This window comes from Podarcis erhardii (assembly GCF_964252035.2).
Source record: "Podarcis erhardii genome assembly, chromosome: 7".
NCBI lineage: Eukaryota > Metazoa > Chordata > Lepidosauria > Squamata > Lacertidae > Podarcis > Podarcis erhardii.
In genome coordinates this window covers 12,107,246-12,130,272 of record NC_138511.1, presented here as the reverse complement: position 1 = coordinate 12,130,272, position 23,027 = coordinate 12,107,246, and the positions used below count along the sequence as shown (strand labels likewise).

The following is a 23,027-nucleotide window of genomic DNA, read 5'->3' as shown; positions in this document are numbered from 1 at the left end:
TTTTTGAAATCAAAAGGTGTTCTGGATACGAGGAAGTAGGCCAAACTCCATGCGGTGATGGCGGCAGGAGGCTGCACTGAGAGACCTGGAGCTGTGACTGACTGCTGCTTTGCACCCAAGCTTGCTGAGAGGCACAATGAGAGACACTCTTGGGGTCCCATGTTCTTCTACTGGTTCCTGCCTCCATTAATTCTTCTCTGAACAATAACAGACTTAGGAGATGTGGGATAAATGGATAAGAAAAAGCTTAGCAGAAACGACCATGCCTCGCCTTGCTGTTGTAACTGCTTGCATTGCAAAGAAAAAGGAAACTTGTGGTAATACGTAATATGTTAAGTATAGAAATTACTGAGTAGCCAAAAGGTAATGCCCTATAAGGGATTAGTGTGGAGGTGACTCAGAATCATGAGGGAAAATGGAGAACAGTTAGAAAGCTATTGCACATGCTTAAAAGGGCTATGAATATTAGTCAAACTGCCCCGGGTGGAGCTAAAGCTAATCAGCATGAACCTGGGATGTACAGTGGGGGTACATATGTAATAGGAGGACCTGTAAACTGCAATTTCCTAACCAATAGGAGATTGTAGGAAGGGAATTTGGATGGGCTTTAGGGTATTTCTTTTGTAAACTTTTGATGTAAACAGGACGGTGCCCTCCCTCTTTGCAGCATGAGCTGGGGAGTTGCCCGTGCAGCGCTGTCTTGAGAATAAACAACTTGTGGTTTTGCCTGATCTTGGTGTCAAGATTCCCTTCTTCTCACAGAGGAATTGGCTACCTCTGGGGAAGATCCCTAAGGCAAATTTCTCCAACAGGGACACCAAATCCCTTGGTGGGTGTTTGGGATGCAAAAGCCCAACCCCAAATTTGCGTATAACTGTCATCAGCTGTGTGGGATGCAGGAAGGAATGGAGTGACGCTAAATGGCCAATAGGTCCTGGAAAGGAGAACAGGACCAAAATGGCTGCCATGAATCATGGTGGTGGTTTGTTTTGGGGAATAGTTCACTGTTTCCTTCAGGAATTTCCAGTATTCTCTTTTTTTCTTCTTATTTTCCCTTGTACAAGAGTGTGGTTTTTATTGTTATTTTGCTTTCTTCCTTTTAATCCCTTCAAAGGGAGCCAGGGCTTTCTGAGGAAACCGCAATGCATTGTGGGTATTGTTAATAGGGCGTCCCGGTGAGAGGGACGCGACTGCGCACGCGCGGAAAAAATCAACGGCCTTCGATCGTGTGTGTGTGTGTTTATTTTCCTTCGTTGTTGTTTTTTAAAAAGCCGCTCCCCTGCTCCTCGTGCCTACGTCACTGCTTGTTACTACGAGGTGGGTTGGGGGAGAGAAACCCCGCCTCGAAAAGTGGGCGGAGCCAAGAAAAGGAAGCGACGGGGAGGAGCAAGAGGGAGATCAATCAAAGAAAGTAACCCCGCCCCCGACCGGATTGGAAGTAGCCAATCCCCGCGAAGCTGCGCCGCTTTCCTCCCCCCCCACTCCACCCCTTTGTTGCGGCGCGGCGATGCCGTCGCGTCTGCGTCTGACGTCACAGCCAAGCGCCGAGGCGCGGCTAACAGCTTCCCCGGCACCCCGCCCTGCTTTGGGCCTTTCGCGTCGCTCAGGGAGAGGCCGGTTCCACTTCCTAGGGCGTCCAGTCCGCTTCCGCTTCCTGGTCGCCCTCCCTCTTTCCCTCCCTCCCTCCCTCTTGCCTCTCCTTTTTCCGCCCCCCTCTCAGGGGTCGTGGAGCCGCGCCTGGGATGGCTCCTCGGCTGCAACTGGAGAAGGCGGCCTGGCGCTGGACGGAGACGGTGCCCCCCGAGGCCGTGACCCAGGAGCACATCGAGGCGGCCTACCGCGTCGGCCTGGAGCCCTGTCAGCGCGGAGCCTGCAGGTAAGCCTCAGGGGCCGGCAGGCGGGGCTTGGGCTGGGGCCCCGGGGGAACCACAGGGCGGCGTCGGCGTCGCCCTGGAAATCAGCCTTTTGTACTGCAAGTCAATGGCAGGGCAGCTGCACAGCATGCAGGAGCCCCCAGGTTCAATACCCGCTAAATAGGGCTAAAAAGAGGCTCCCTAACGGAAACCCTGGAGAGCCACTGCTGCCAGTCAGTGTAGGCAGTATTGAGGTAGGTGGACCAACGTGGCGACTCGAGAGAAGGCAGCTCCCTATGGCACACAAGCCCCACCTGTTCTACCCCACCCACCGTTTTATTTGTTTTTATTAAATATATTAGTTGCTTTTTTTGCCATGGCTACTCAAAGCGACTCTATGGGTATTCTAGAAGTTCTTAGGAAGGGCCGTGCAGCTCAGTGGTGAAACACCTGCTTTGCACGTAGAAAGTTCTGGGTTCAGTTGCCACCCCAGTAGAACATGGGAAAAGACTGAAACCCTGGGGAGCCGTTGCAGCCAGTCAGAGTAGGCAATACTGAGCTGTATAGTTCTCATTTTCTGCTTCTTCATTGTCAGGGACCTTCACTGAGATTGTTGGTGTGTGAGGAACCCCAACACTGTACCTATTCTGAACTCTTTTCTCTCCTCTAATCCCTCCTTTCCCCTGTTTTCAATTGTGAACTCAAGGGTGGGGCTTATGTCTTTTGTGTAAGTTCATGTGCACCATATAATTAAAAGCAGATGATCTATTAAGCATCAGGGTGACTAGATGGGAATGGAAGGAGGTACAGTTACACATGGTTTGTCTTTAACTTCCATGCTAATTTAAATAAAAAGCACAGGTCAGATGTTTATGGAAGGTTGTTATGGAAGGGGCTTGTTGTGCCCGTAAACCTCTCTTTTGCCTGATACAGGAGTGGTTTCATCTGAAACTGATATGCTTGCAACCTCCGTGTCATTTAAACCTGTGTGGTATAGTACTATGTCAAACGAAGACCTGAGGGACCAGGGTTCAAATCCCCACTCATTCATGAAGCTCACCAGGTGGCCTTGGGTGCCAGTCTGTTCCTTTCAGCTTAACTTACCTCACAGGGTTGTTGTGGGGACCAAAGAGGATAGAGAGAACCATTTACACCACTTTGAGTTCTCTGGAGAAAAGACATGATAGAAATGCTAGAAATAATAACCCCTTTTAGCAATTCTGATTTACAATTCTGTGCACTTCTGATTTACAATTCTGTGCAATTCTGATTTACGATTCTGTGCACTTTTCAGCAAAAGCAGCACAGAAACTGACAGCTAGACAATGCGGGGAATGTGCAGAAGTTGTTCTTTTTGTTGAAATTTGTAGGGGGAAGGAGGAAACATGTCAGGGAGCATCATCAACACTGGCACTCTATCTGCAGTTACCTCAGGACTCCTCTGTGGTTGGTGGGGCTTGTAAGCTGCGCTTGCGACTAATTGCTGGAGAGGTGTGCTGGAAGTCACACAGGTGTCATCAGGACATAAGTGGTCTTGGTTGATAGCAATGTGATGAGGTCAGAATATTGGGTTCAGATCCTGCTGCTTTTTGCTTTTGCAGGCGAAACTGCCGAGGAAACCCAAACTGCCTGGTAGGAATTGGTGAGCATATCTGGCTGGGGGAGATAGATGAAAACACCTTTCACAATATTGACGATCCAAATTTCGAGAGGAGAAAAAAGGTAACGCTACTATGGTCTTCTGGCACCCCAGGGTTCATGTGCTGGCCCTGAAGCCTGTGTGAAGGATGATTATTTCCCCCAAGATGCATCCTCAACTTGATTCTGGTTTATAGAATTGGAAGGCTTGAAATTTTCTTTGTGGTCCTGGCTGTTGTGTCAGAACTGATAGAGGTTTCTTAGTGGTAGCTGTAAAGTTCCTTTGCCAGTTCCGTGAAGTAGCTGTCAATAAGAGGGACTGAGTACTGTAAGCAGAGCTTTGTCTGACTGTTTCATCTCTTGCAGAGAAAAATACCCTTGGATGAGCCCTCCCATGTACCGGGAAGCTTGTAAAAATATATTTTGGTATTTCTTCCTCAGTATTTTTTAATAGCTACATTGTTTGGATTTTATTGACTTTTCTTTTATTCTGCTATGTTTGTTTAAATGTTAGACATAGCGGTCATTTTATGGAAAGTCAGGGGAGAAACATGTTAAAAATGTAATTGTTAAATAAAGAGGAACAATGAACCTCCCTGTAAACCAAGGTTGGGGAGCCTGTAATTCAGGGGTCAGCAAACTTTTTCAGCAGGGGGCTGCTCCACGGTCCCTCAAACCTTGTGGAGGGCCGGACTATATTTTGGAAAAATAAATAAAATGAATGAATTCCTATGCCCCACAAATAACCCAGAGATGCATTTTAAATAAAAGGACACATTCTACTCTGGTAAAAACACACTGATTCCCGGACCCTCCACGGGCTGGATTTAGAAGGCAATTGGGCCACATCTGGCCCCCGGGCCTTAGTTTGCCTACCCATACTGTAGTTGGACTCCCAACTCCAGTCATCTCTGATGACTGGCTATGCTTACTGCGGCTGTTGGGGGACCACAGATGTTCCCCATCCCTGCTGTGAAGTCCTACAAATTCAACCCCCAAAACAAAAAACTATTACACAGGTCAAGTGCACTAAAGGCAGGATATATTGTCTTGAAAGGACCTTCCTGCTATCATCTTCTGGAGGCTCTTGGTTAACGTTGTGGAGGTAACCTCTTGGTGGTTTGCCTGCTGGGCGCCGCCCAGATGTTTTGGACCACAACTCCCATTGACTCCAGCCAGTGTTGGCTGTGTGATGCTGGGACTGATGGGAGTTGGCGTCCAAAACATCTGGAGAGCACCAGGTTGGCAAAGGGCTGCCCTTGTGACCTGCTTGGTGATACAGTGGTACCTCAGGTTAAGTACTTAATTCCTTCCGGAGGTCCGTACTTAACCTGAAACTGTTCTTAACCTGAAGCACCACTTTAGCTAATGGGGCCTCGTGCTGCTGCCGCGCCGCTGGAGCACGATATCTGTTCTCATCCTGAAGCAAAGTTCCTAACCTGAAACACTATTACTGGGTTAGCGGAGTCTAACCTGAAGCATATGTAACCTGAAGCGTATGTAACCTGAAACGTATGTAACCTGAAGCGTATGTAACCTGAGGTACCACTGTACCTCTGTTGTGTGTTTCCCCTTCCCCTCACAGAATGCCTTTGTGGGCCTCACAAACCTGGGTGCCACCTGCTACGTCAACACTTTCCTGCAGATGTGGTTCTTGAATTTGGAGCTCCGCCAGGCACTCTACTTGTGCCCAATTGCCCGCCCTGAGTACGTGACAGCAGAGGGCACCGCATCAAACAAGGGTAAGTTGGTCAGACTTTTCCCACCGCTCACTAGCACATGGGCAGGTGGCTTTTGATTTGCTCTGACAAGGCTCCGTCTGCTTGGAGGTTGCTACTGTGTCCTGATGTTTTATCTACTTACTATTGGCTTTTGTGGTCCTCTCAATCTAGCAGCGCTGCTTGGGCACTTGTTTCCATTTTACAGATAAGGGATAGAGTTTGAGAGAGGAGAGTTTTGCTGAAGCTCATGCTGTATATCCTGAGGCAGTGAATCAGTCTCTAGAGACCACAGTGGATTCTCATGGGCAGCAGAGTATCTAAGCAGCAGCAGAGTCGCAAACAAACCTTGACAGAAAGGAAATCTAAATGAAGAGGAAACCTTCCCTTTCTGAAAGGGTTTGGTTTTTTAAATTGTTATTCAGAATGGCACATCTTGTTAGTTTTTCAGTTGCCAGCAGATGCTGTGTATATCTGTCCCAATGTGTAACAAAGTGGGGCAGGGGAAGGGGGAGGTCTTTTATAACAGAGTGTGTGCAGAGGGGGGTGACCATTGCCAATATGAGTATATGCGTCATATCTCTGAAGGAATCCTCTTGCCTTTTGATAGATTATGAGCCTCAGACGATTTGTGAGCACCTCCAGTACTTGTTTGCTTTGCTGCAGAACAGCAAGAGGCGCTATATCGATCCATCAGGGTTTGTTAAAGCGCTGGGTTTGGACACAGGTCAGCAACAGGTAACGTTCGGGTGCGTGCGTGTGAGCGCGTGTTTTGCCTTGCTCTTTCTGCGGAAGCAGCTGCACATCAATCCACTTGCCCTCTGTAATGCTAAGCCGCAGTTCCCTGAGCTGAGGTGAACCAGGGATGTTTTGCCACCGAAGAGGATGGCCCTATTCCATTCTTAATTTCCTTGTACATTGCTGAGGTGCAGTGCCATCCCCGAATCGATGCAATGAGGCGTGGTGGTGGTTGCTTCGCCTCCTATTTAAAAGAGCTATAACATATAACAAAAGAGCTAAGCACCCTCTTTGTTTATTTTGTTAGTTTGTTGATTTACCTGTGTTATCAATGTTGCCTTTGCAACTGTACTGTTCTCCTAGGATGCTCAGGAGTTTTCCAAGCTGTTCATGTCCCTGTTGGAGGATACCCTAACCTCACAGAAAAACCCAGATGTGCGAGACATTGTCCAGAAGCAGTTTTGCGGAGAGTATGCCTACGTCACAGTGTAAGTTTCTCCTCTTCTTAGTCTTTTGGTGCTTTAGCTTTGTGTATTCCCAATTCAAAGTGCTGATTTTGATCTATAAATCCTAAACGGCCTCGGTCCAGTATACGTGGAAGAGCGTCTCCACCTCCATCGTTCTGCCTGGACACTGAGGTCCAGCGCCGTGGGCCTTCTGGCGGTTCCCTCACTGCGAGAAGCCAAGTTACAGGGAACCAGGCAGAGGGCCTTCTCGGTAGTGGCACCCGCCCTGTGGAACGCCCTCCCACCAGATGTCAAAGAGAAAAATAACTACCAAACTTTTAGAAGACATCTGAAGGCAGCCCTGTTTAGGGAAGCTTTTAATGTTTAATAGGTGATTGTATTTTAGTGTTTTGTTGGAAGCCGCCCATAGTGGCTGGGGAAACCCAGCCAGATGGGCGGGGTATAAACTATTATTATTATTATTATTATTATTATTTATTATTCTTAGGACCCCAGTACCTCAAGGACCATCTCCCCAACCAACCAAGACCCTACTATCATCTTCCTAGGCCCTTCTCCATGTGCCCCCTCCATGGGAGGTCCAGAGGGTGGCAACATAAAATCAGGCGCTTTTCCATGGTGGCTCCCCATTTGTGGAATGCTTTCCCCAGGGAAGCTTGCCTGGCACCACCGTTTTAGGCTCCATGCAAAAACATTCCTTTTTCATCAGGCCTTTGGGTTTTAACGATATATATGGCCTTTTTGCGTGGATAGGATGTTTTTATAGTAGTTTTTGTAAAACGATACTCTCTCTCTCTATATATATGAATGAATGAATGAATGAATGTTTGGTGTTTGCTTAAAATACTGTAAGTTTCTTTGAGCTACCGTGAGAAAAAAGTGACTAATAGATTTAATAAATAATGATATCCGTGATTTCTGAAGAAGTAATTCTTCTTGAGGTAGTCTCCAGTTGTGTTTTTTCCCTCTTCCCCAGCTGCAACCAGTGTGGCAGAGAGTCTAAACTTATATCAAAATTTTATGAGCTTGAGTTGAACATCCAGGGCCACAAGCAACTGTCGGACTGCATCACAGAGTTTCTGAAGGTATCAACTCTTCCTTGGGAGTTTTCTCCTTGTCACTTTCATCCTCCAGCCTATTATGGTTTGAGGCCAATTTCCTTTCGGCTGCTCTTTGCTTTATCTCAAGGGTGGGATCTGAATAGAGGGGATTGATCCTAGTTGGCCCTAATTTCTGCATATGCCGTTTAGTTTGTTGGTCCTTTGGGGATTTTTGTGCCTATGGAGCTTTTATAAAAATTAATTCCAACAGGCTGCCTCAGAAGGATAATCTTAAGTGTGGTCTCTGTCAAATTAGCAACATTATAAATACTATTTTAATAGGTTCAAATGTGATTATTAATAAATGGATGTTTATTTTTTCTTTTGAGGGTTTTTTAACATATAAAAAGTTTTTTTCATGAAATTTCTGCACTGCTTGATTATTTTTTAAAAGCCTCAAAGTCATATGCAAAGAGAATAAATTGATAAGGATATTTTCTGAAAAAGGAGATAAGAAGGGTCCTGTTTTGTTTACTGTCTCCAGATGTAGACAGTTTGGTTTCAGCTTCTGCGTATCAGGTGACAGCCCCCAAATTCTGGTCTCCTGCCATAGAAGCTGTTCCCAGAATACTACTGAAGGAAGACCCATAGGCATCCTTGACGCTCTTTCCATGCATGGATTCAGGAGCTGAAGAGTGGATTTGATGTCTGTTTCCACCTAGGTGAAATTCTAGCCTGCCTCAGGGGCATCCAGGTGACTTTTGTTCCATTTGTCTCTTGCTTGGCTAGGAAGAAAAGTTGGAAGGGGACAACCGCTACTTCTGTGAGACCTGCCAGAGCAAGCAGAATGCCACCCGCAGGATCCGTCTCCTCAGCCTCCCATGCACCCTCAACCTGCAGCTCATGCGCTTCGTGTTTGACAGGCAAGCATCTCCTTGTTCCAGCACCCCAGGGTGGGAGCCTTCAGAGCTGCTGTGGTCAGATCCCTCCGTACTGGAAGGAGGCAGGCCTACGCTTACACCCCCATTTTATTTCACAAAATAAAACAAGCACTTCAGAGCAGTTTACAAAAGGAGATAAAACAAACGAAATTATCAATAAGAAAAATATCAGTAAGAAAAATAACAAGGGAAATAGCAAGGGATTAAAACTTGCATCAGCTTTGTGAACATCTGGGAAGGCTTGCCTAAACAAAAATGGTTTCAGCAGTTGCTAAAAAGAGGACAGAAAAGGCTCCTGCCTGCTGTCAGTATAGGTGCTGCCACATGAAAAGATCAATTTCTTACCAAGGCAGAATGGATATTATGCGGCGCCTGTAACAGTGCCGCAGATCAAACTGAACGGGACAAGATAACTGTTCAGTGGATTTGTAGCTGGTTGATTGACTTAACCCGAAGCTCACTAACGGTTCCTCGTCATCCTGGAAAAAGGTGACAAGTGGGGTGCCGCAGGTGCGTTGTGAGTTGCCAAACTCGGCCTTACCGTTTGCTATTTCTTTCTTTACTTCCTTAGGCAAACAGGCCACAAGAAGAAGCTGAACGCCTACATTGAGTTCTCAGAATTGCTGGACATGGAGCCCTACATGGAAGACAAAGGTGAGGTTATGATCTTACGTAGCCAAGTAGCAGCTTGTGTTTGGGCATGAAGGGATGGCAGTTGGTGCTGGTCTATTAGGCCAAACAGGGCACTGCCCCAGCGGTCTCACTGCCCTTCGCCAGACCCTGCCTTGCCTGCCTTCTTATTTACCACCAGTCCAGGTTTGTGGCACTTGCTGTCAGCATCCTCAAACTCAGTGTCTCCCCATCTAGAACTCAAAAAGGAGGAGGGCAGAGGCAAAAGTAGGTCACTCTGGCACCACCCTGCTGTTGAGCTCCCTGCTTTCTATCCGAGCACAATTCAAAGTGTTGGTGCTGACCTTTAAAGCTCTAAATGACCTCAGTCCAGTATACCAGGAGCATCTCCACCCCCATCGTTCAGCCCAGACACTGAGCTCCAGCACCGAGGGCCTTCTGGCGGTTCCTTCATTGCAAGAAGTGAGGTTACAGGGAACAGACAAGAGGGCCTTCTCGGTAGTGGCGCCCACCCTGTGGAACACCCTCCCTTCAGATGTGAAGGAAATAAGATGTCTATCTTCAAAAGACATCTGAAGGCAGCCCTGTTCAGGGAAGTTTTTAATATTTAACCCTGTATTGTTTTTAACACTTGATTGGGAGCTGCCCAGAGTGGCTGGGGAAACTCAGCCAGATGGGCGGGGTATAAATAATAAATTATTATTATTAACCTGCCAATCCCAATGTACACCAACTATGGCCCAAGGGGCTGGCCAATCTCTGCCTCCCTGAAGATTACAATGACGACGCGGGTGACGCCATAAACGCTGCAGGGGCTATTCTCTCTGCCATCCCTATGCATTGCAGGGATTGGACTAGATGACCCTCGGGTCCCTTCCAACGCTACAGTTCTCTGATTCTGTGACCCTCCTTCCAGCCAGCATCTTTGTCTATGAGCTGAGTGCAGTCCTCATCCACCGTGGCGTGAGCGCCTACTCCGGCCACTACATTGCCCACGTGAAGGACCCTCAGACGGGAGAGTGGTACCGGTTCAATGACGAGGAGATAGAGAAGATGGAGGGCAAGAAGCTACAGCTGGGGGCAGAAGAAGACCTAGGTAAGACCTCACCAAAAACACGCAGAGGAGGCCCTGGCTCCTATAAGCAGTTAGGAGTCAAACCATTTGGAGCAGCCATGTTGGGGGAGACACCTTCTGTCCCTCCAAGTGTCCAAATCTGGTGCAGTTGCCCTGACTGCCTCTATGCTTTCAGGCTCAGTTCACCAAATTCCAGATTCAGTCCATAAAGCGCAGGGCCTTGATGTTTGTGTCCTGGCTTGCATTTGCCTGGGTCCTGCGTTCATTGCCTTAGGCACTTCCCCGGGAATGGTTTGCAGGGTGTCAGCAAGCGACAGGGCCTTTTTGGTTATGGGCCCCTCTTTTTGGTCTTTGGAATGCTCTCCCTAGTAAAGCCTGCCTTTTGTCATTATTAATGTGGTTTCAGCATAACTGCTCTCTGAGGTATTTGAGAGAACGTGATTATGTTTCTGTGTTATATCTTCTTTGGATGTTATTGAATTAGACCCGATGGTCATTTTTAATGGTGTGTGTGTAAGGTGCCTAGAGGCATTTTGTATTAGATGACGAATTTAATGACTCCCCAAGGCCAGGGAATTGAGAGAATCATCGCTCAGCACCATCTAGAGGGCCACAGGATAGAGAAGACTGCCTGTCTCTGTCCTGTGAGCACTCCTGGAATGACACACTGTGGGGATCCTTCGGCCCTTCGGATATTGCTGAACTACAACTCCCATCATTCCTAGCTGTGCTGACCCGGGCTGATGGGAGTTGTAGTTTCAGCAACATCCAAAGGACCAAAAGTATGCCTGGTGCCTTGGCATAATTATCCCCAGAAGAAACGGCTCCATTAACGTGTTTACGCAACCCACGTTTGGTGAGGCTTGTGTGTGCTAAGGGGTGTGTATCTGATAGCTCCAAATTGCTGGCTCTCATGAGGCCCTTTGGAAGTAACCACCTTCAGTCTTGGCTCCTTGCTGTCTTCCTTCCTCATGTGCTTGGCAGGTGATGTGAATGGGGCATCCATTAAATAGAATGTAGAAATAAACATGTTAATGGGGGGCACATGGGGACAAACCCAAATAAATTTGGCACTCTGGCAAAGCTGCACAAATGGGGTGGGAGGGTCTGGATGGGATGAGATGCAGGGCAATGCCTTGCTAGGATGGAACGCTCAGCAACCCAGGAGCCACCACTGAAAAGGCCCCATCACAGATCAGCGAGTTGAGAGGGAAGAGCTAGGGGGAAGAGCGTTCCAGGTTCTGCTTCCGTGACAGGAGAGAGAGAGCAGATGTCTCAGGGCTTCTCTTGTGCTTGGCTTCTCTCTCCCCACTAGAGCCTTCTAAATCTCAGACTCGGAAGCTCAAATGCGGGAAGGGGGTTTACCGCTCTCGGAACGCCTACATGCTGGTGTACAGGCTGCAGACCCGGGAGAAATCGCTGAGTGTTGAAATTCCAGGTAAGGCTGGAGTTGGAGTTTTGTGTGCTTGTGTGTTGTTCATTCTTTCCCCCTCTGTGCACCCAGGGTGTGGCAATTGCCTGGCGCGTGTGTGTGTGTGTGCAGGCAAACCCGTTGTGGGGCACATGTTAAGCTAAGCAAGCCACCTTGTGTCCACTCAGCAAATGTTGGGCACAGGTGGTGATGTTTTTCTTTCTTCCCCCAAATAGGTAGCTTGCTGAGTCAAAGGGGGAATGCCGGGTGTGTTTTATACAGTCATACCTCGGGTTACAGATGTTTCAGGTTGCGTGTTTTTGGGTTGCGCAGTGCGCCGAATCCAGAAGTACCGGAACGGGTTACTTCCGGGTTTCGGTGCATGCGCAGAAGCGCCGAATCGCAACCCGCGTGTGCGCAGACGCAGTGCTGCAGGTTGCGAACACTGCGGGTTGCAAATGTGCCTCCCGCACAGATCATGTTCGCAACCCGAGCGTTCACTGTATAAATTTATTGGAGTCCCCATTTCAGTTGATCACTTGCCCATCCAGTTCTTTCTTCCTAGCTGTTAGGGCATAGAGAGCCACCTTATAAGTAACAGAGTCATCAGTATCACTCAGCAGCCATTTCACACTGACCACCCTGGTTAGATTTGTTTCCTTTGTGTGAAAAGGACTGTTATGAATCAATTTCTTGGGTCTGTATATAGTGGATGTTGTCGTAAGTAATGGCAAATGTCCTCTACACATTGTTCCCCCCCAAGAGATGTTTTATATTGGTTGAGGAGGTGGCAAGTCAGCTTGGTGGTTTCATCAGAAACCTTACATGAGCTTAATCCTCCTTTGGTGGAAACCTGTAAATTAGTCTCAAGAAAACATTGGCTCAGGGGGGGCGTTATTATTGGGGGCAAATTGCCTCTGAATGCCATTTGCTGTGGCTCATAAGTGGAGAGTGTACTGTTGCACATGGGTCCCATAAGGGCATAGGGCATAGGCCTCCAGGTATACGGCGGTGTATAAAATGAATAAGTAATAATAATTAATAATAATTTTGTGTTGGCCACTGTGCCACCAGGATGGTGGACTAGGTGGGTCCATTTTGGCTTGCTCCAGCTGCGGCCAGACTCTTCTGACATTCTTATTTTGGGGGTCTCCTCTCAAAGGGGGGTCTCCAACCCCATATACACCCACTTTACTCCCTCGGTCAGCAGAACAGGCACTACTGTAGGTGCAACGTAATATCTGTTCTGCATTTATAAGAATTCAGTATTTCACTGTGGGAGCACCTGCACTCTGGAACTCCCTGCCTATTGATATCGGAGAGCTGCCTTCACTGTACTATTTTTGGCACCTGCAAAAAACATCTCTGTTAAGAGAAAGCCTACCCAGATGTTTAGAGAGTTGGTGCAGGTTTTAATCTGTTTTTATTCTATAGTTCTATGAACGTTTGTTCAAAAGTCTGCAATTACTGTTGTTAATCCTTATTTATACAGTGGTACCTCGCAAGACGAAAAGAATCCGTTCCGCGATTCTCTTCGTCTAGCAGTTTTTTCGTCTTGCGAAGCAAGCCCATTGACGGCTTAATCGGATTAGCGCTATTAGCGGCTTAGCAACTTTTAGCAGCTTATCGGCTTAGCGGATAAGCAGATAAGTGGCTTAGCGGCTTAGAAAAAGGGGGGAAAAGTCAGAAAAACTCGCAAGACATTTTCGTCTTGCGAAGCAAGCCCATAGGAAATTCGTTTTGCGAAGCGCCTCCAAAACGGAAAACCCTTTCGTCTAGCGGGTTTTTCGTCTTGCGAGGCGTTCGTCTTGCGGGGCACCACTGTAGTTTGATTTTTAAAATCTGTTTTGTTAAACTGCTTTTTTTGGTTTCTTTTGGAATCAAGTAACATATGAATTTGATGAAACAAGATGTTTCCCCTGGGGTGAATGGATGTCTGTGGGAATGACTCTCAGTCAAGGCCTTTAGGGGTGTAGGAACGGGCTTCCTCCGTTCTCAGTCCTAATTCTGTTGCTTGTCCCCCTCGCCCCAATTGGCCAGCTTTTTTGCAAGAGCTCGTAGAGAGGGACAACAGCAAGTTTGAGGAGTGGTGCACAGAGATGGCCGAGATGCGCAAGCAGAGCGTGGCCAGGGGCAAGATCAAGCACGAGGAGGTGAAGGAGCTCTACCAGAAGTTGCCTGCCAAAGCTGGTCTGTAAGATCTTCCATTTGTCTTTTAAAAAAATAAATATTTGCAGTATTGCATGTTAAGGATAAGACTGTTGTAGGCGAGGTTTGGAGGGTGGGGTGACGAGGCTCCATCAAATTGCCTTCCATCCCTGCCCCGCACCCACACAGTGCAAGCAGACATCAGTGGAAGCTTTGCAAGAATTATCTTCCCAAATTCACATCAGCTGTGCTCTCTCTCTCTCTCTCTCGGGCATGTCTAAAAACATCTAAACACGTGAAAGCATTTAAAATTTGCCTTGCATTCCCCCCGCTCCCATTGTTTGGATCTCTAATGAAGCCTTCCTAATTAGCAATATTTCTATCACTTTTATCAAATCCTGTGGCGTCTAGTTCCGGCCTGAAAAATTAAAGTCGTTTCTGCATCTCTTGGTAAAGATAATCACTGCTGGCAACACTTAGAAGCAGTTGGCCAGCCGCCTTAGTCTTAAGTCCCAAGAGGAAATATTGGAACAACGTGTTGTGTGGACATTGGGTGCCAGCCAAGTTTCCTTTTTGGTTTTTCCGGATAGTCTAATGTTCTGTACAGTACAACCTAACTGCTGCTGGGCCCCAAGATATTTGTCTACCTGTTCTTCTGTCAACCTAGGGTGTTTTACGATCTGCAGTGACTTAAAATATTAAGAAACATGGCCACTGCTCTGTTTAACTGAGGTGTTTGCTGTTCTGGGCTGCTTTATCAGGAAGGGCAGGATGTAAAATAAATAACTAAATAATTTTAGATTCAGGTGTTGGTCTGACTCAGTCATAATAAATAAAATAAAAAAGTAATTATCCAGTAGCACCTTAGAGGCCAACTAAATTTGTTCTGGGTATAAGCTTTCATGCACATGCCACACGTCTTCAGATAATTTTATTTTACTTTATTGAGAGCCAGTGTGGTATAGTAGTTAAGAGTGTCAGAGTAGGGCCTGGGAGAGACTAGGGTTCAAATCCCCGCCCCCTTCAGCCATGAAGCTCATTGGGTGCCTCTCAGCCCAGCCCTGCCTTGCGGGGTTGTTGTGGGGAGAAAATGGAAAGGGGGAGAACTATCTATTGCCACCTTGAGCTTCTGGGAGAGAAAGATAGGCTATAAATGAAAGGAGATAAATGATGACATGTGGCAGAACGAACTGTTCCACTGTGGGCAAGGCTGGGGTGGTGTTGGTGTCCTTTAACGCTTCCCTTGTACAAATGACTCTTAAAAAAGCACAAACCAGGACCGAGTATATTGGATAGAGTGTGTCTAGCCCAGCCTTCACTGTAATTGCACTAGTTTTCCACCTGCATGGAGTTACCTTACATTAAGGGAGCAGTCGCACGCATGGCTTGCTCCTTCATGCATCCATGGGCTGAGGTTGTTCATCCTCATTTTAGCTCAGTGCAGGGGAGAAAATGAGCAGCTGGGATGTGGGTGGGCTGATGGAGCCTCTGTTTTGCTCTGGGTGTGTGTGTGTGTGTGTGAGAGAGAGAGAGAGAGAGAGAACACATCACCATGCGGCTACATTTTCAGTGGCCTAAGCCCCTTTCTTGCTTTACCCCCCAAATAGCCGTAGTGCCTTCTGAGGGTGGGGTGCTATAGTTAATTTTCTGAAGTTCAGATGGTTGTCCTATTTTACAAGTGTTATACTTTCACAGTCCGTGTTAGCGTTAAGCAGAGGAGGCCCGTAGAAATTAACTGACAAGACTAACTTGGGTCCACTAATTTCCAGAGCTGCCTGGTTGGTGCTGACCCACAATATGGCCTTTTTAGTGGTGGTTCTCCAGTTGTGCAGCTCCCTCCCTAGCAAGGTGTGCCTGCCTCCATCATTACTCCCTTCCAGGAGGAATTTTAAAACATTCCTGTTTACCCAGGTGTGTTCCGTGGCTGCATAATACTATTCCAGGCAACCCTTGGATCACTGGATGGAAGGATGTCCTTAACTGTTTCAAACTGCTTTAAGGGTTTTTTTTAAAGTTACTTATTTTAGATGTCATCTGTAATAGTTTTTAATGTTGCTTTATTCTGTTTTCAAAGTTCTTGCTATGCTTTTGTTTCAAGTGGTACATCTGTTTCCCACCCTAGACTACTTAGGGAGAGAGGGAGGGATATAAATTAATAGACTCATAGAATTGTACAGTCGGAAAGGGACCCCAAGGGTCATCTAGTCCAACCCCCTCCAATCCAGGAATCACAACTATAAATTATTTCAGTGGGTCTACTCTGAGTAGGGCAGACTTGGATACAACCCAGTTTGTTTGTTTCTTGCCAAGTTGAAGATTAGATTGTTTAGATTTTGAGTTTTGCTGGCCAGGGGGTGGAATGTATGATCATGAAGTTTCACCGGTCAAGGCAGACACTTTTGGTGAGCCCAAGCAAACAGGGCTTGTGGCGCTGATGCCCCACCCCAGCCCTCCTGTCCTCCTCCTCCTTCCAGGCTGCCCCTATGACTTCGTGTCTCTTGAATGGCTGCAGCAGTGGCTGGATGAGTCGACTCCCCCCAAGCCCATCGATAACACGGCCTGCCTGTGCTCTCATGGAAAGTTGCACCCGGACAAAATACCCACCGTCAAAAGGGTCTCTGAATATGTCGCCGACTACTTCTACAAGAGATATGGAGGAGGACCCAGGCTGACAGGTAAGTCAAACCCCAGAAGGGATCGTGTCCCAAGAGAGCTTCGCTCAGGGGTCAGCAAACTTTTTCAGCAGTCCCTCAGACCTTGTGGGGGGGGGGGCTGGACTATATTTTGAAAAAAAATATGAACGAATTCCTGCGCCCCACAAATAACCTAGAGATGCATTTGAAATAAAAGCACACATTCGACTCATGTTAAAACACCAGGCAAGCCCCACAAATAAACCCAGAGATGCATTTTGAATAAAAGGACACATTCTACTCATGTAAAAACATGCTGATTCCCAGACCCTCCATGGGCCGGATTTAAAAGGTGATTGGGCCGGATCCAGCCTTGGGCCTTAGTTTGCCTACCCATGGCTTAGCTCCTTGCAACCTTTGCCTCCTGCATCATCTTGTGATGGTTGGACCACCCTGCCTTGTTAGAGGAGCGACCAGTCACGACGGCTCTGCTCTGCTCTGTCTTCATGGTTGGAGGCAGTAAATCCATCTCAATGCCGGTTACTGGAAGCTGCAGGAGGGGAGAATTGTTCTGCTTGCAGGTCTCCAATAACGAGCACCTGGTTGAGAATAAGAGACTGGACTGGACGGGCCATTGGCTTCATCCAGCAGGGCTTTTATGCTCTTACTAGAGTTCCATAACTTTTGATTGTTTGTTTATTGAATTTATATCCCACCAGTTTTTCCAGGGAGCTCAAGGTGGCATTTAATCCTCACCACAACCCTGTGAGGTAGGTTAGGCTGAGAGGCAGTGACTGGCCCCAGAGCTCACCCAGTAAGTTTCATGGCTGAGGGGCGGGATTTGAACCCTCTCCTCCAAGGTCCTGCTATTCCCACATTCGAACCACTCCACCGGCTGTTGCAATTTCCTTAGCTTAGCAGGCATCTGCCAAGGAGCACAGTGTTTCCTGGAAAGGAGATGTGAGCAACAGGAGCCACTTGTTCCTTATGGAATCTATCCTGTGGCTGGGGCAAAACAACAGTGTTTAAATAGGGCAAATTAAACCAAGTGATTGCAGGTGATAAAAAGTGCATACTATTTGGAAAGAGAGGAGGTGAATGGACAGGTTAACAACAACAACAACCACACACCCTTGAAACCTCCTCCTCTTGATACTGCCTTCCAAGTGGCAGAGTGCCAGCAAAATCTATTTTGCAGCACATGTGTTAACCTCCAAATGCTTACTCCACGCTCTCTTCTGGTCCCATGCCTTTCTGCAGCTGAGAGAGCTCTTTGCTGCCCTGGCTGGTAAACTCACCTTCCTCTCAATTATGCTTCTCCCCCTCCCAAGTTCGTTCCTGCCAGCTGCTGTTCTCAGGGCTGAATCTCGAGATGAAAGCTGTTAAACCCAAGAGAAGCTGATTCGCAAAGGCTGAGAGTGAAGCTGACACTCTGAGACTGAGGTTTCCCCTTTCCATAAAGCGCTTACCCATCCCTCTCCTCCAGACAGGAAATGGCTGGTGTGCGTGTCTTTAATTGACACTTAGTTATAATAGCATTTATAAGCTGCCAACTTGTTTTTTTTTAATTGCATGCAAGAGTGTTAAAGCATCTCAAAGAGTTCTGTCCAGTCCAGTGTTAGTCCTATTTTACGTAGAGCCACTGACATTAATGGCTACAGCTAAGTTAGGTCCATTCATTTCGGTAGGTTTGCCTGGAGTAAAACTTAGTTGGAGGTGCCCCAGAGATAACAGGAAAAAATGACCCACACAGAATCAGACTAACTCTCTAACCACACTTGGCAATACAAGCTTTGAAGCAAACGTCAAAATATTGACACTAGACGTGCTTGCCTACAATGTTCCCAAGTGCTGGTGCTGCTACTCTGAAAGCCTTAGTTTGGGTAGTCATAAACAGAGTTCTTCTCTGTGGGATGTGGAAGGGGCACTGGTAGCTGTGAAGGGCCACAACTCAGTGGTGGAGCATCTGCCAGGCAAGAAGAAGGCCCATGTTCAATCCCCATCTCTAGGTAGGGCTTGGAGAGACACTTTGCCAAAAGCCCCAGAGAGCCACTGCTGCCAGTCAGTGTAGACAGTACTGAGCTAGATGGAGCAATGGTCTGGCTTGGTATAGGGCAGCTTCCTATGTCCCTATGTCTCCTGTTCTACAGGCAGGAGAAAGGTTAACTGCTTGATACAATCAGGGAAGTTTAAAGGGTCTGATTAACATGCCCCGATGGCAGCCTAAAGAGGGGAAAGGAAGCTGGATGAAGCAGGTCTTTGGGTGGAGGAAAGCTGCATCATTGTCTCAGCTGCTTTAGATCTAAGCCCTGCCCTATGGAAGGACACCTTGTCCAGAATGCACAGCAAGGGATATTGTACTGAGGATGATGGCGGTACAGTGGTGCCCCGCAAGACGAATGCCTCGGAAGACGAAAAACTCGCTAGACGAAGGAGTTTTTCGTTTTCTTAGCCGCTTCGCAAGACGCATCTCCCTATGGGCTTGCTTCGCAAAATGGAGCTTGCCCCACAAGCTCCAGGGATAGCGGGGAAGCGCAGCGCGTCTTCCCCGCTGTCCCCGGACCTCTTTTGAAGCAAGGGGCGGCGGGGAGAAGATTGCTTCTCCCCGTTGCCAGCCCCGCAATCTCCCCGGACCCCTTTTGAACCAAGGGGCGGCAACGGTGAGAAGCGATCTTCTCTCCGCCACCCCTTGCTTCAAAAGAAGCGATTCTCCCCGCTGCCCCTTCCCTTGCTTTAAAACAGGTCCGGGGACAGAGGGGAAGGCGCGCGGCGCCTCCCCTCTGTCCCCGGACGGTCTCCATAGGAACGCATTGATTGATTTTCAATGCATTCCTATCGGAAACCGTGCTTCGCAAGACGAAAAACTCGCAAGAAGAAAAAACTTGCGGAACGAATTAATTTCGTCTTGTGAGGCACCACTGTATTTTTGCTCGTGTCTTCCTCCTCAGTCAAAGCACTCTGCAGGGACTGTGTGGTGGAGAGGTGCCGAGTTCTGCGGCTGAAGAACCAGCTGAACGAGGACTACAAAACTGTCTCCAACTTGCTGAAGGTGACCGTCAAAGGGTAAGCAAGTCCCCTTTTCAAGTGTGCAGAGTGTGGCTGAGAGTGGGCGGGGGGAGGGGGCGTACTTTGCTGGAGACATTTTTGTAAAGAGAGCAAGTGGCTTTGAAATCAATAGCTGCATTCATTTTATTTAAAAGCATTTCTAGGCTGTTTAATATTTAAACGTATCTGGGGGAAATTATATGTCTTTGCAGGGACGCGGGTGGCACTGTGGGTTAAACCACAGAACCTAGGGCTTGTCAATCAGAAGGTCGGCGGTTTGAATCCCCGCAACGGGGTGAGCTCCCGTTGCTCGGTCCCTGCTCCTGCCAACCTAGCAGTTCAAAAGCACGTCAAAGTGCAAGTAGATAAATAGGTACCGCTCCGGCGGGAAGGTAAATGGAGTTTCTGTGCGCTGCTCTGGTTCGCCAGAAGCGGCTTAGTCATGCTGGCCACATGACCTGGAAGCTGTACGCCAGCTCCCTCGGCCAGTAAAGCAAGATGAGTGCCACAACCCCAGAGTTGGGCATGACTGGACCTGATGGTCAGGGGTCCCTTTACCTTTTAAGACCTCTGAAGCAACTAATAGATAATTTATTCATGTGCAAGATTTGAACTCCAGTCCTTCCCAGTGGTGGTTTGACATTCCAGCCATTGGTGCCATGCCAGACACACAGCCGCAGAACCAGAAAGTCCAGTTATGATAAGTGGAATAAAAATGAAATATGAGTTTGACTCAGTATGGCCTTGATTTATAGCGTGTTTTTAAGTAGTAGTACAGTAAACTCCCTTCTGTCTCGGTCATAATGGCCACTGGAGAAATTATCCCAGTGGATGGGAGCTCAGTCTGTAAAGGATTTCCCAAGTCTGTTTCGGTGTCAAGCAGATGACTGCATATGTGCTTGAACACTTTGTGCTTGGTAATTGTTTTTAAAAATTTCAATGAAGTTTGTATAAAAGAAAAAGTTCTGCACAGTGTGTTGCCTCTTTGTCTCCTTTCAGGAATGACGGGTTTTGGGTTGGGAAATCGTCACTGCGGAGTTGGCGCCAGCTGGCCCTGGAGCAGCTGGATGATCCAGACGAGGATACCGATCAGAGCAACGGCAGGATGAACGGTGATGCCAAAAGCAAAGGTAGCCTCCTGTCTCTGCCTCCCCACTCCCCTTTATACGGACACACATGTCTTTGCAGCCTCCATGCCTAGCATTGGGGCAAAGTCCTGCCTGCCTTCCCATCCCAATGGGATGATGGCTGAGAACTCCCACAGGGCTGCCTAGGCTGCGGATGTGTTCCCGAAGTGCCGGGCGCTCTGCTTTCAGGGCGCCCGACGCTCCGGGAAGCAGGCTGCTATCCGCAGCCTAGACAGCCCTGCCGGACCTCCTGCAGGGCTGCCTAGGCTGCGGATGTCTTCCTGAAGCCTGGAGAGCGAGAGGGGTCGGCGCGCACCGACCCCTCTCACTCTCCAAGCTTCAGCGAAAGCCTGCATTCACCCCATAGGACGCACCCAGATTTCCCCTTCATTTTTGGAGGGGAAAAAGTGCGTCCTATGGGGTGAAAAATAAGGTAAATAGATAGATAGAGGAGACCCTTGCTTGCTTGGCTCTGGAGCCTCTTGCAAGATCTTGCGGAGCCACCCAAAGGATTTTCCTTTGCAGAAGCAGCTTTTGAAGCCCTTTGCCTTGCTTTACAAGGCTCTTGGACAATCGCACAAGGCCTTGCCGTATGTTCCGGCAATATCTTGCAGAACAGTTAAGAAATCTCGCAAGACCTGAGGCTGCAGGGGTGGTTCCAGGGGTCATTCTGACTTTGCCTAATTCTGCCTTTGAGCACAGATCCCTGGATTTAGGCCCACTGTATTTTATTTTATTGCGTTTATATCCCACCCTTCTCTGTGAGGAGCTTCAAGGTGCCATACATGGTTCTCCCCACGCTGTCCGCATTTCATTCTCCCAGCAGCCCTGAGTTAGGCTGAGTGGCAGCAAGTGGCTCAAGGTCCCGCCCATGAGTTCCATGGCCAAGTTAGGGATTTAAGTGTGGTCTCTTCCCAGCTCATAGTCCCAACACACTAAGCCAGGGGTCAGCGACCTTTTTCAGCTGTGGGCCGGTCCACCGTCCCTCAGACCATGTGTTGGGCTGGACTATATTTTGAAGAGGAAAAAAAAGAACGAATTTCTCTACCCCACAGACAACCCAGAGATGCATTTTAAATAAAAGCACACATTCTACTCATGTAAAAACACCAGGCAGGCCCCACAAATAACCCAGAGATGCATTTTAAAGAAAAGGACACATTCTACTCATGTAAAAACATGCTGATTCCCTGACCGTCCATGGGCTGGATTAAGAAGGCGATTGGGCCGCATCCAGCCCCTGGGCCTTAGGTTGCCTACCCCTTCTCTAAGCACTGTTGTCCAGCAATTATTTTTACTTCGCCCCCTTTCTGTGTGACACAAGAGTTAAGATCAACCTTTGAGAGAGGACTTTGCTTTATTTTATTTTTCTCTTTTTGTTTTCATTTAGATAAGCCTTAATAAAAAAAGAAAAAAATATCTAATTTGAGAGAGGACTTTGTATATACTTTTTTCCTTCCTTCCTTCCTTTCCTCCCTCCTCTTTTTAATTTTTATTCAGATTAGTTTGGTTTTTTTACAATGAAAAAGTTTCAGTAAAATTGTATGGAAAGAAACAAAAACAAACTGTGGTTCTTATGCATGGCCTAAATAGGATTGTAAAGTCAGTTCCATGATCGGTCCCCTAATGCGTGACTCACTGTGGATATCAAATCTCTTCACCTCTTTCACAAGACTGTTAACAAAGAAGTTGGCCCTCAGCATCACAAGAACATTCTAAAAGACACAGCACAAAAGGAGAAAGGGACAGAGAGGGAAAAGGGGAAATGCATGAACCGGAGGCACCAAAATGGCGGTTCTTACAATGACCAGCTGGAGTAGAGACAGTTCAGAGACAGGAGCAGTTGAGTGGCCACCTGTGTCTCAGGAGTTGTGTGGCAAAGGTCTCTAAACACCAGGAAGCAAGCCCTGTTCACCTGAATCCATTTCTTTCACCTGATGTTGCCCTTCATCCAAATCACAGGGTGATTTACAACATTAAAACACAAAATGCATAAGAATAATAAAAAACAGTAAAGCCCCCCCCAGGCCTTAGATTGCTTAACAGCCCAAAGACATGTTTGAAGAGGGATGTTTTCGTCTGGACACTAAAGATCTGTAATGAAGGCGGCAGGCGAACCTCTCTTGGAAGAGCATTCCACAAACGGAGTCATTGCAGAAGAGGCCTGGTTTTTTCCCTGTTCTCACTCTGTGGCATCCTCTCCTTGCTTTCCAGATGAATCCATCGCCGAGAAGCGGGAGGAAGAGGACCTGAAGTTCAACGAGGACATCATCTGCCCCCATGGTGAGGGCTGGGGCTGCTTTTCAAATGTCTGTTTGAATGATTGATTCCATTTCTGTATTGCCCTTACTCTGATGGGAGCGCAGAGCAGTGGACAGCATGAAAATGCAATTTAAAAAACCCCACTTCTAAAATAAAAAATACAAAGCAAGTGCCAGCTGCTGAAATTTCAGCAAACTCATCTTAACATATATGCCCCACTATGTACTGTATTTATTCCCTACCTTTCCTCAGATAAGCTTTGGGTGGCATGTGTAGTTCTCCACCCACCTCTTTGCAATGT

At 47.6% G+C, this 23,027-nt stretch overlaps 1 protein-coding gene across 5 annotated transcripts in view; it reads left to right on the top strand.

The window, feature by feature from the left end:
- The first annotated feature begins 1,668 nt into the window (after positions 1-1,668).
- USP48 (ubiquitin specific peptidase 48) overlaps positions 1,669-23,027 on the top strand; it is a 38,205-nt gene continuing 16,846 nt past the window's right edge. The window contains exons 1-15 of one of the 5 annotated variants that reach the window (XR_014158741.1): positions 1,669-1,876; positions 3,455-3,575; positions 5,077-5,233; positions 5,820-5,947; positions 6,311-6,435; positions 7,391-7,499; positions 8,244-8,377; positions 8,967-9,049; positions 9,942-10,121; positions 11,416-11,538; positions 13,552-13,701; positions 16,134-16,334; positions 19,241-19,355; positions 20,337-20,467; positions 22,679-22,747. Coding sequence is in view for 4 of the 5 variants with exons in the window: in XM_081870845.1 (XP_081726971.1) it covers positions 1,743-1,876; positions 3,455-3,575; positions 5,077-5,233; positions 5,820-5,947; positions 6,311-6,435; positions 7,391-7,499; positions 8,244-8,377; positions 8,967-9,049; positions 9,942-10,121; positions 11,416-11,538; positions 13,552-13,701; positions 16,134-16,334; positions 19,241-19,355; positions 20,337-20,467; positions 22,679-22,747 (1,960 nt within the window). In the remaining variant the exon portion in view is untranslated. Of the gene's footprint in view, positions 1,877-3,454; positions 3,576-5,076; positions 5,234-5,819; positions 5,959-6,310; positions 6,436-7,390; positions 7,500-8,243; positions 8,378-8,966; positions 9,050-9,941; positions 10,122-11,415; positions 11,539-13,551; positions 13,702-16,133; positions 16,335-19,240; positions 19,356-20,336; positions 20,468-22,678; positions 22,748-23,027 lie in introns of those variants that run through there. The other 4 variants (XM_081870845.1, XM_081870844.1, XM_081870846.1 and 1 more) reach the window with 4 other exon arrangements.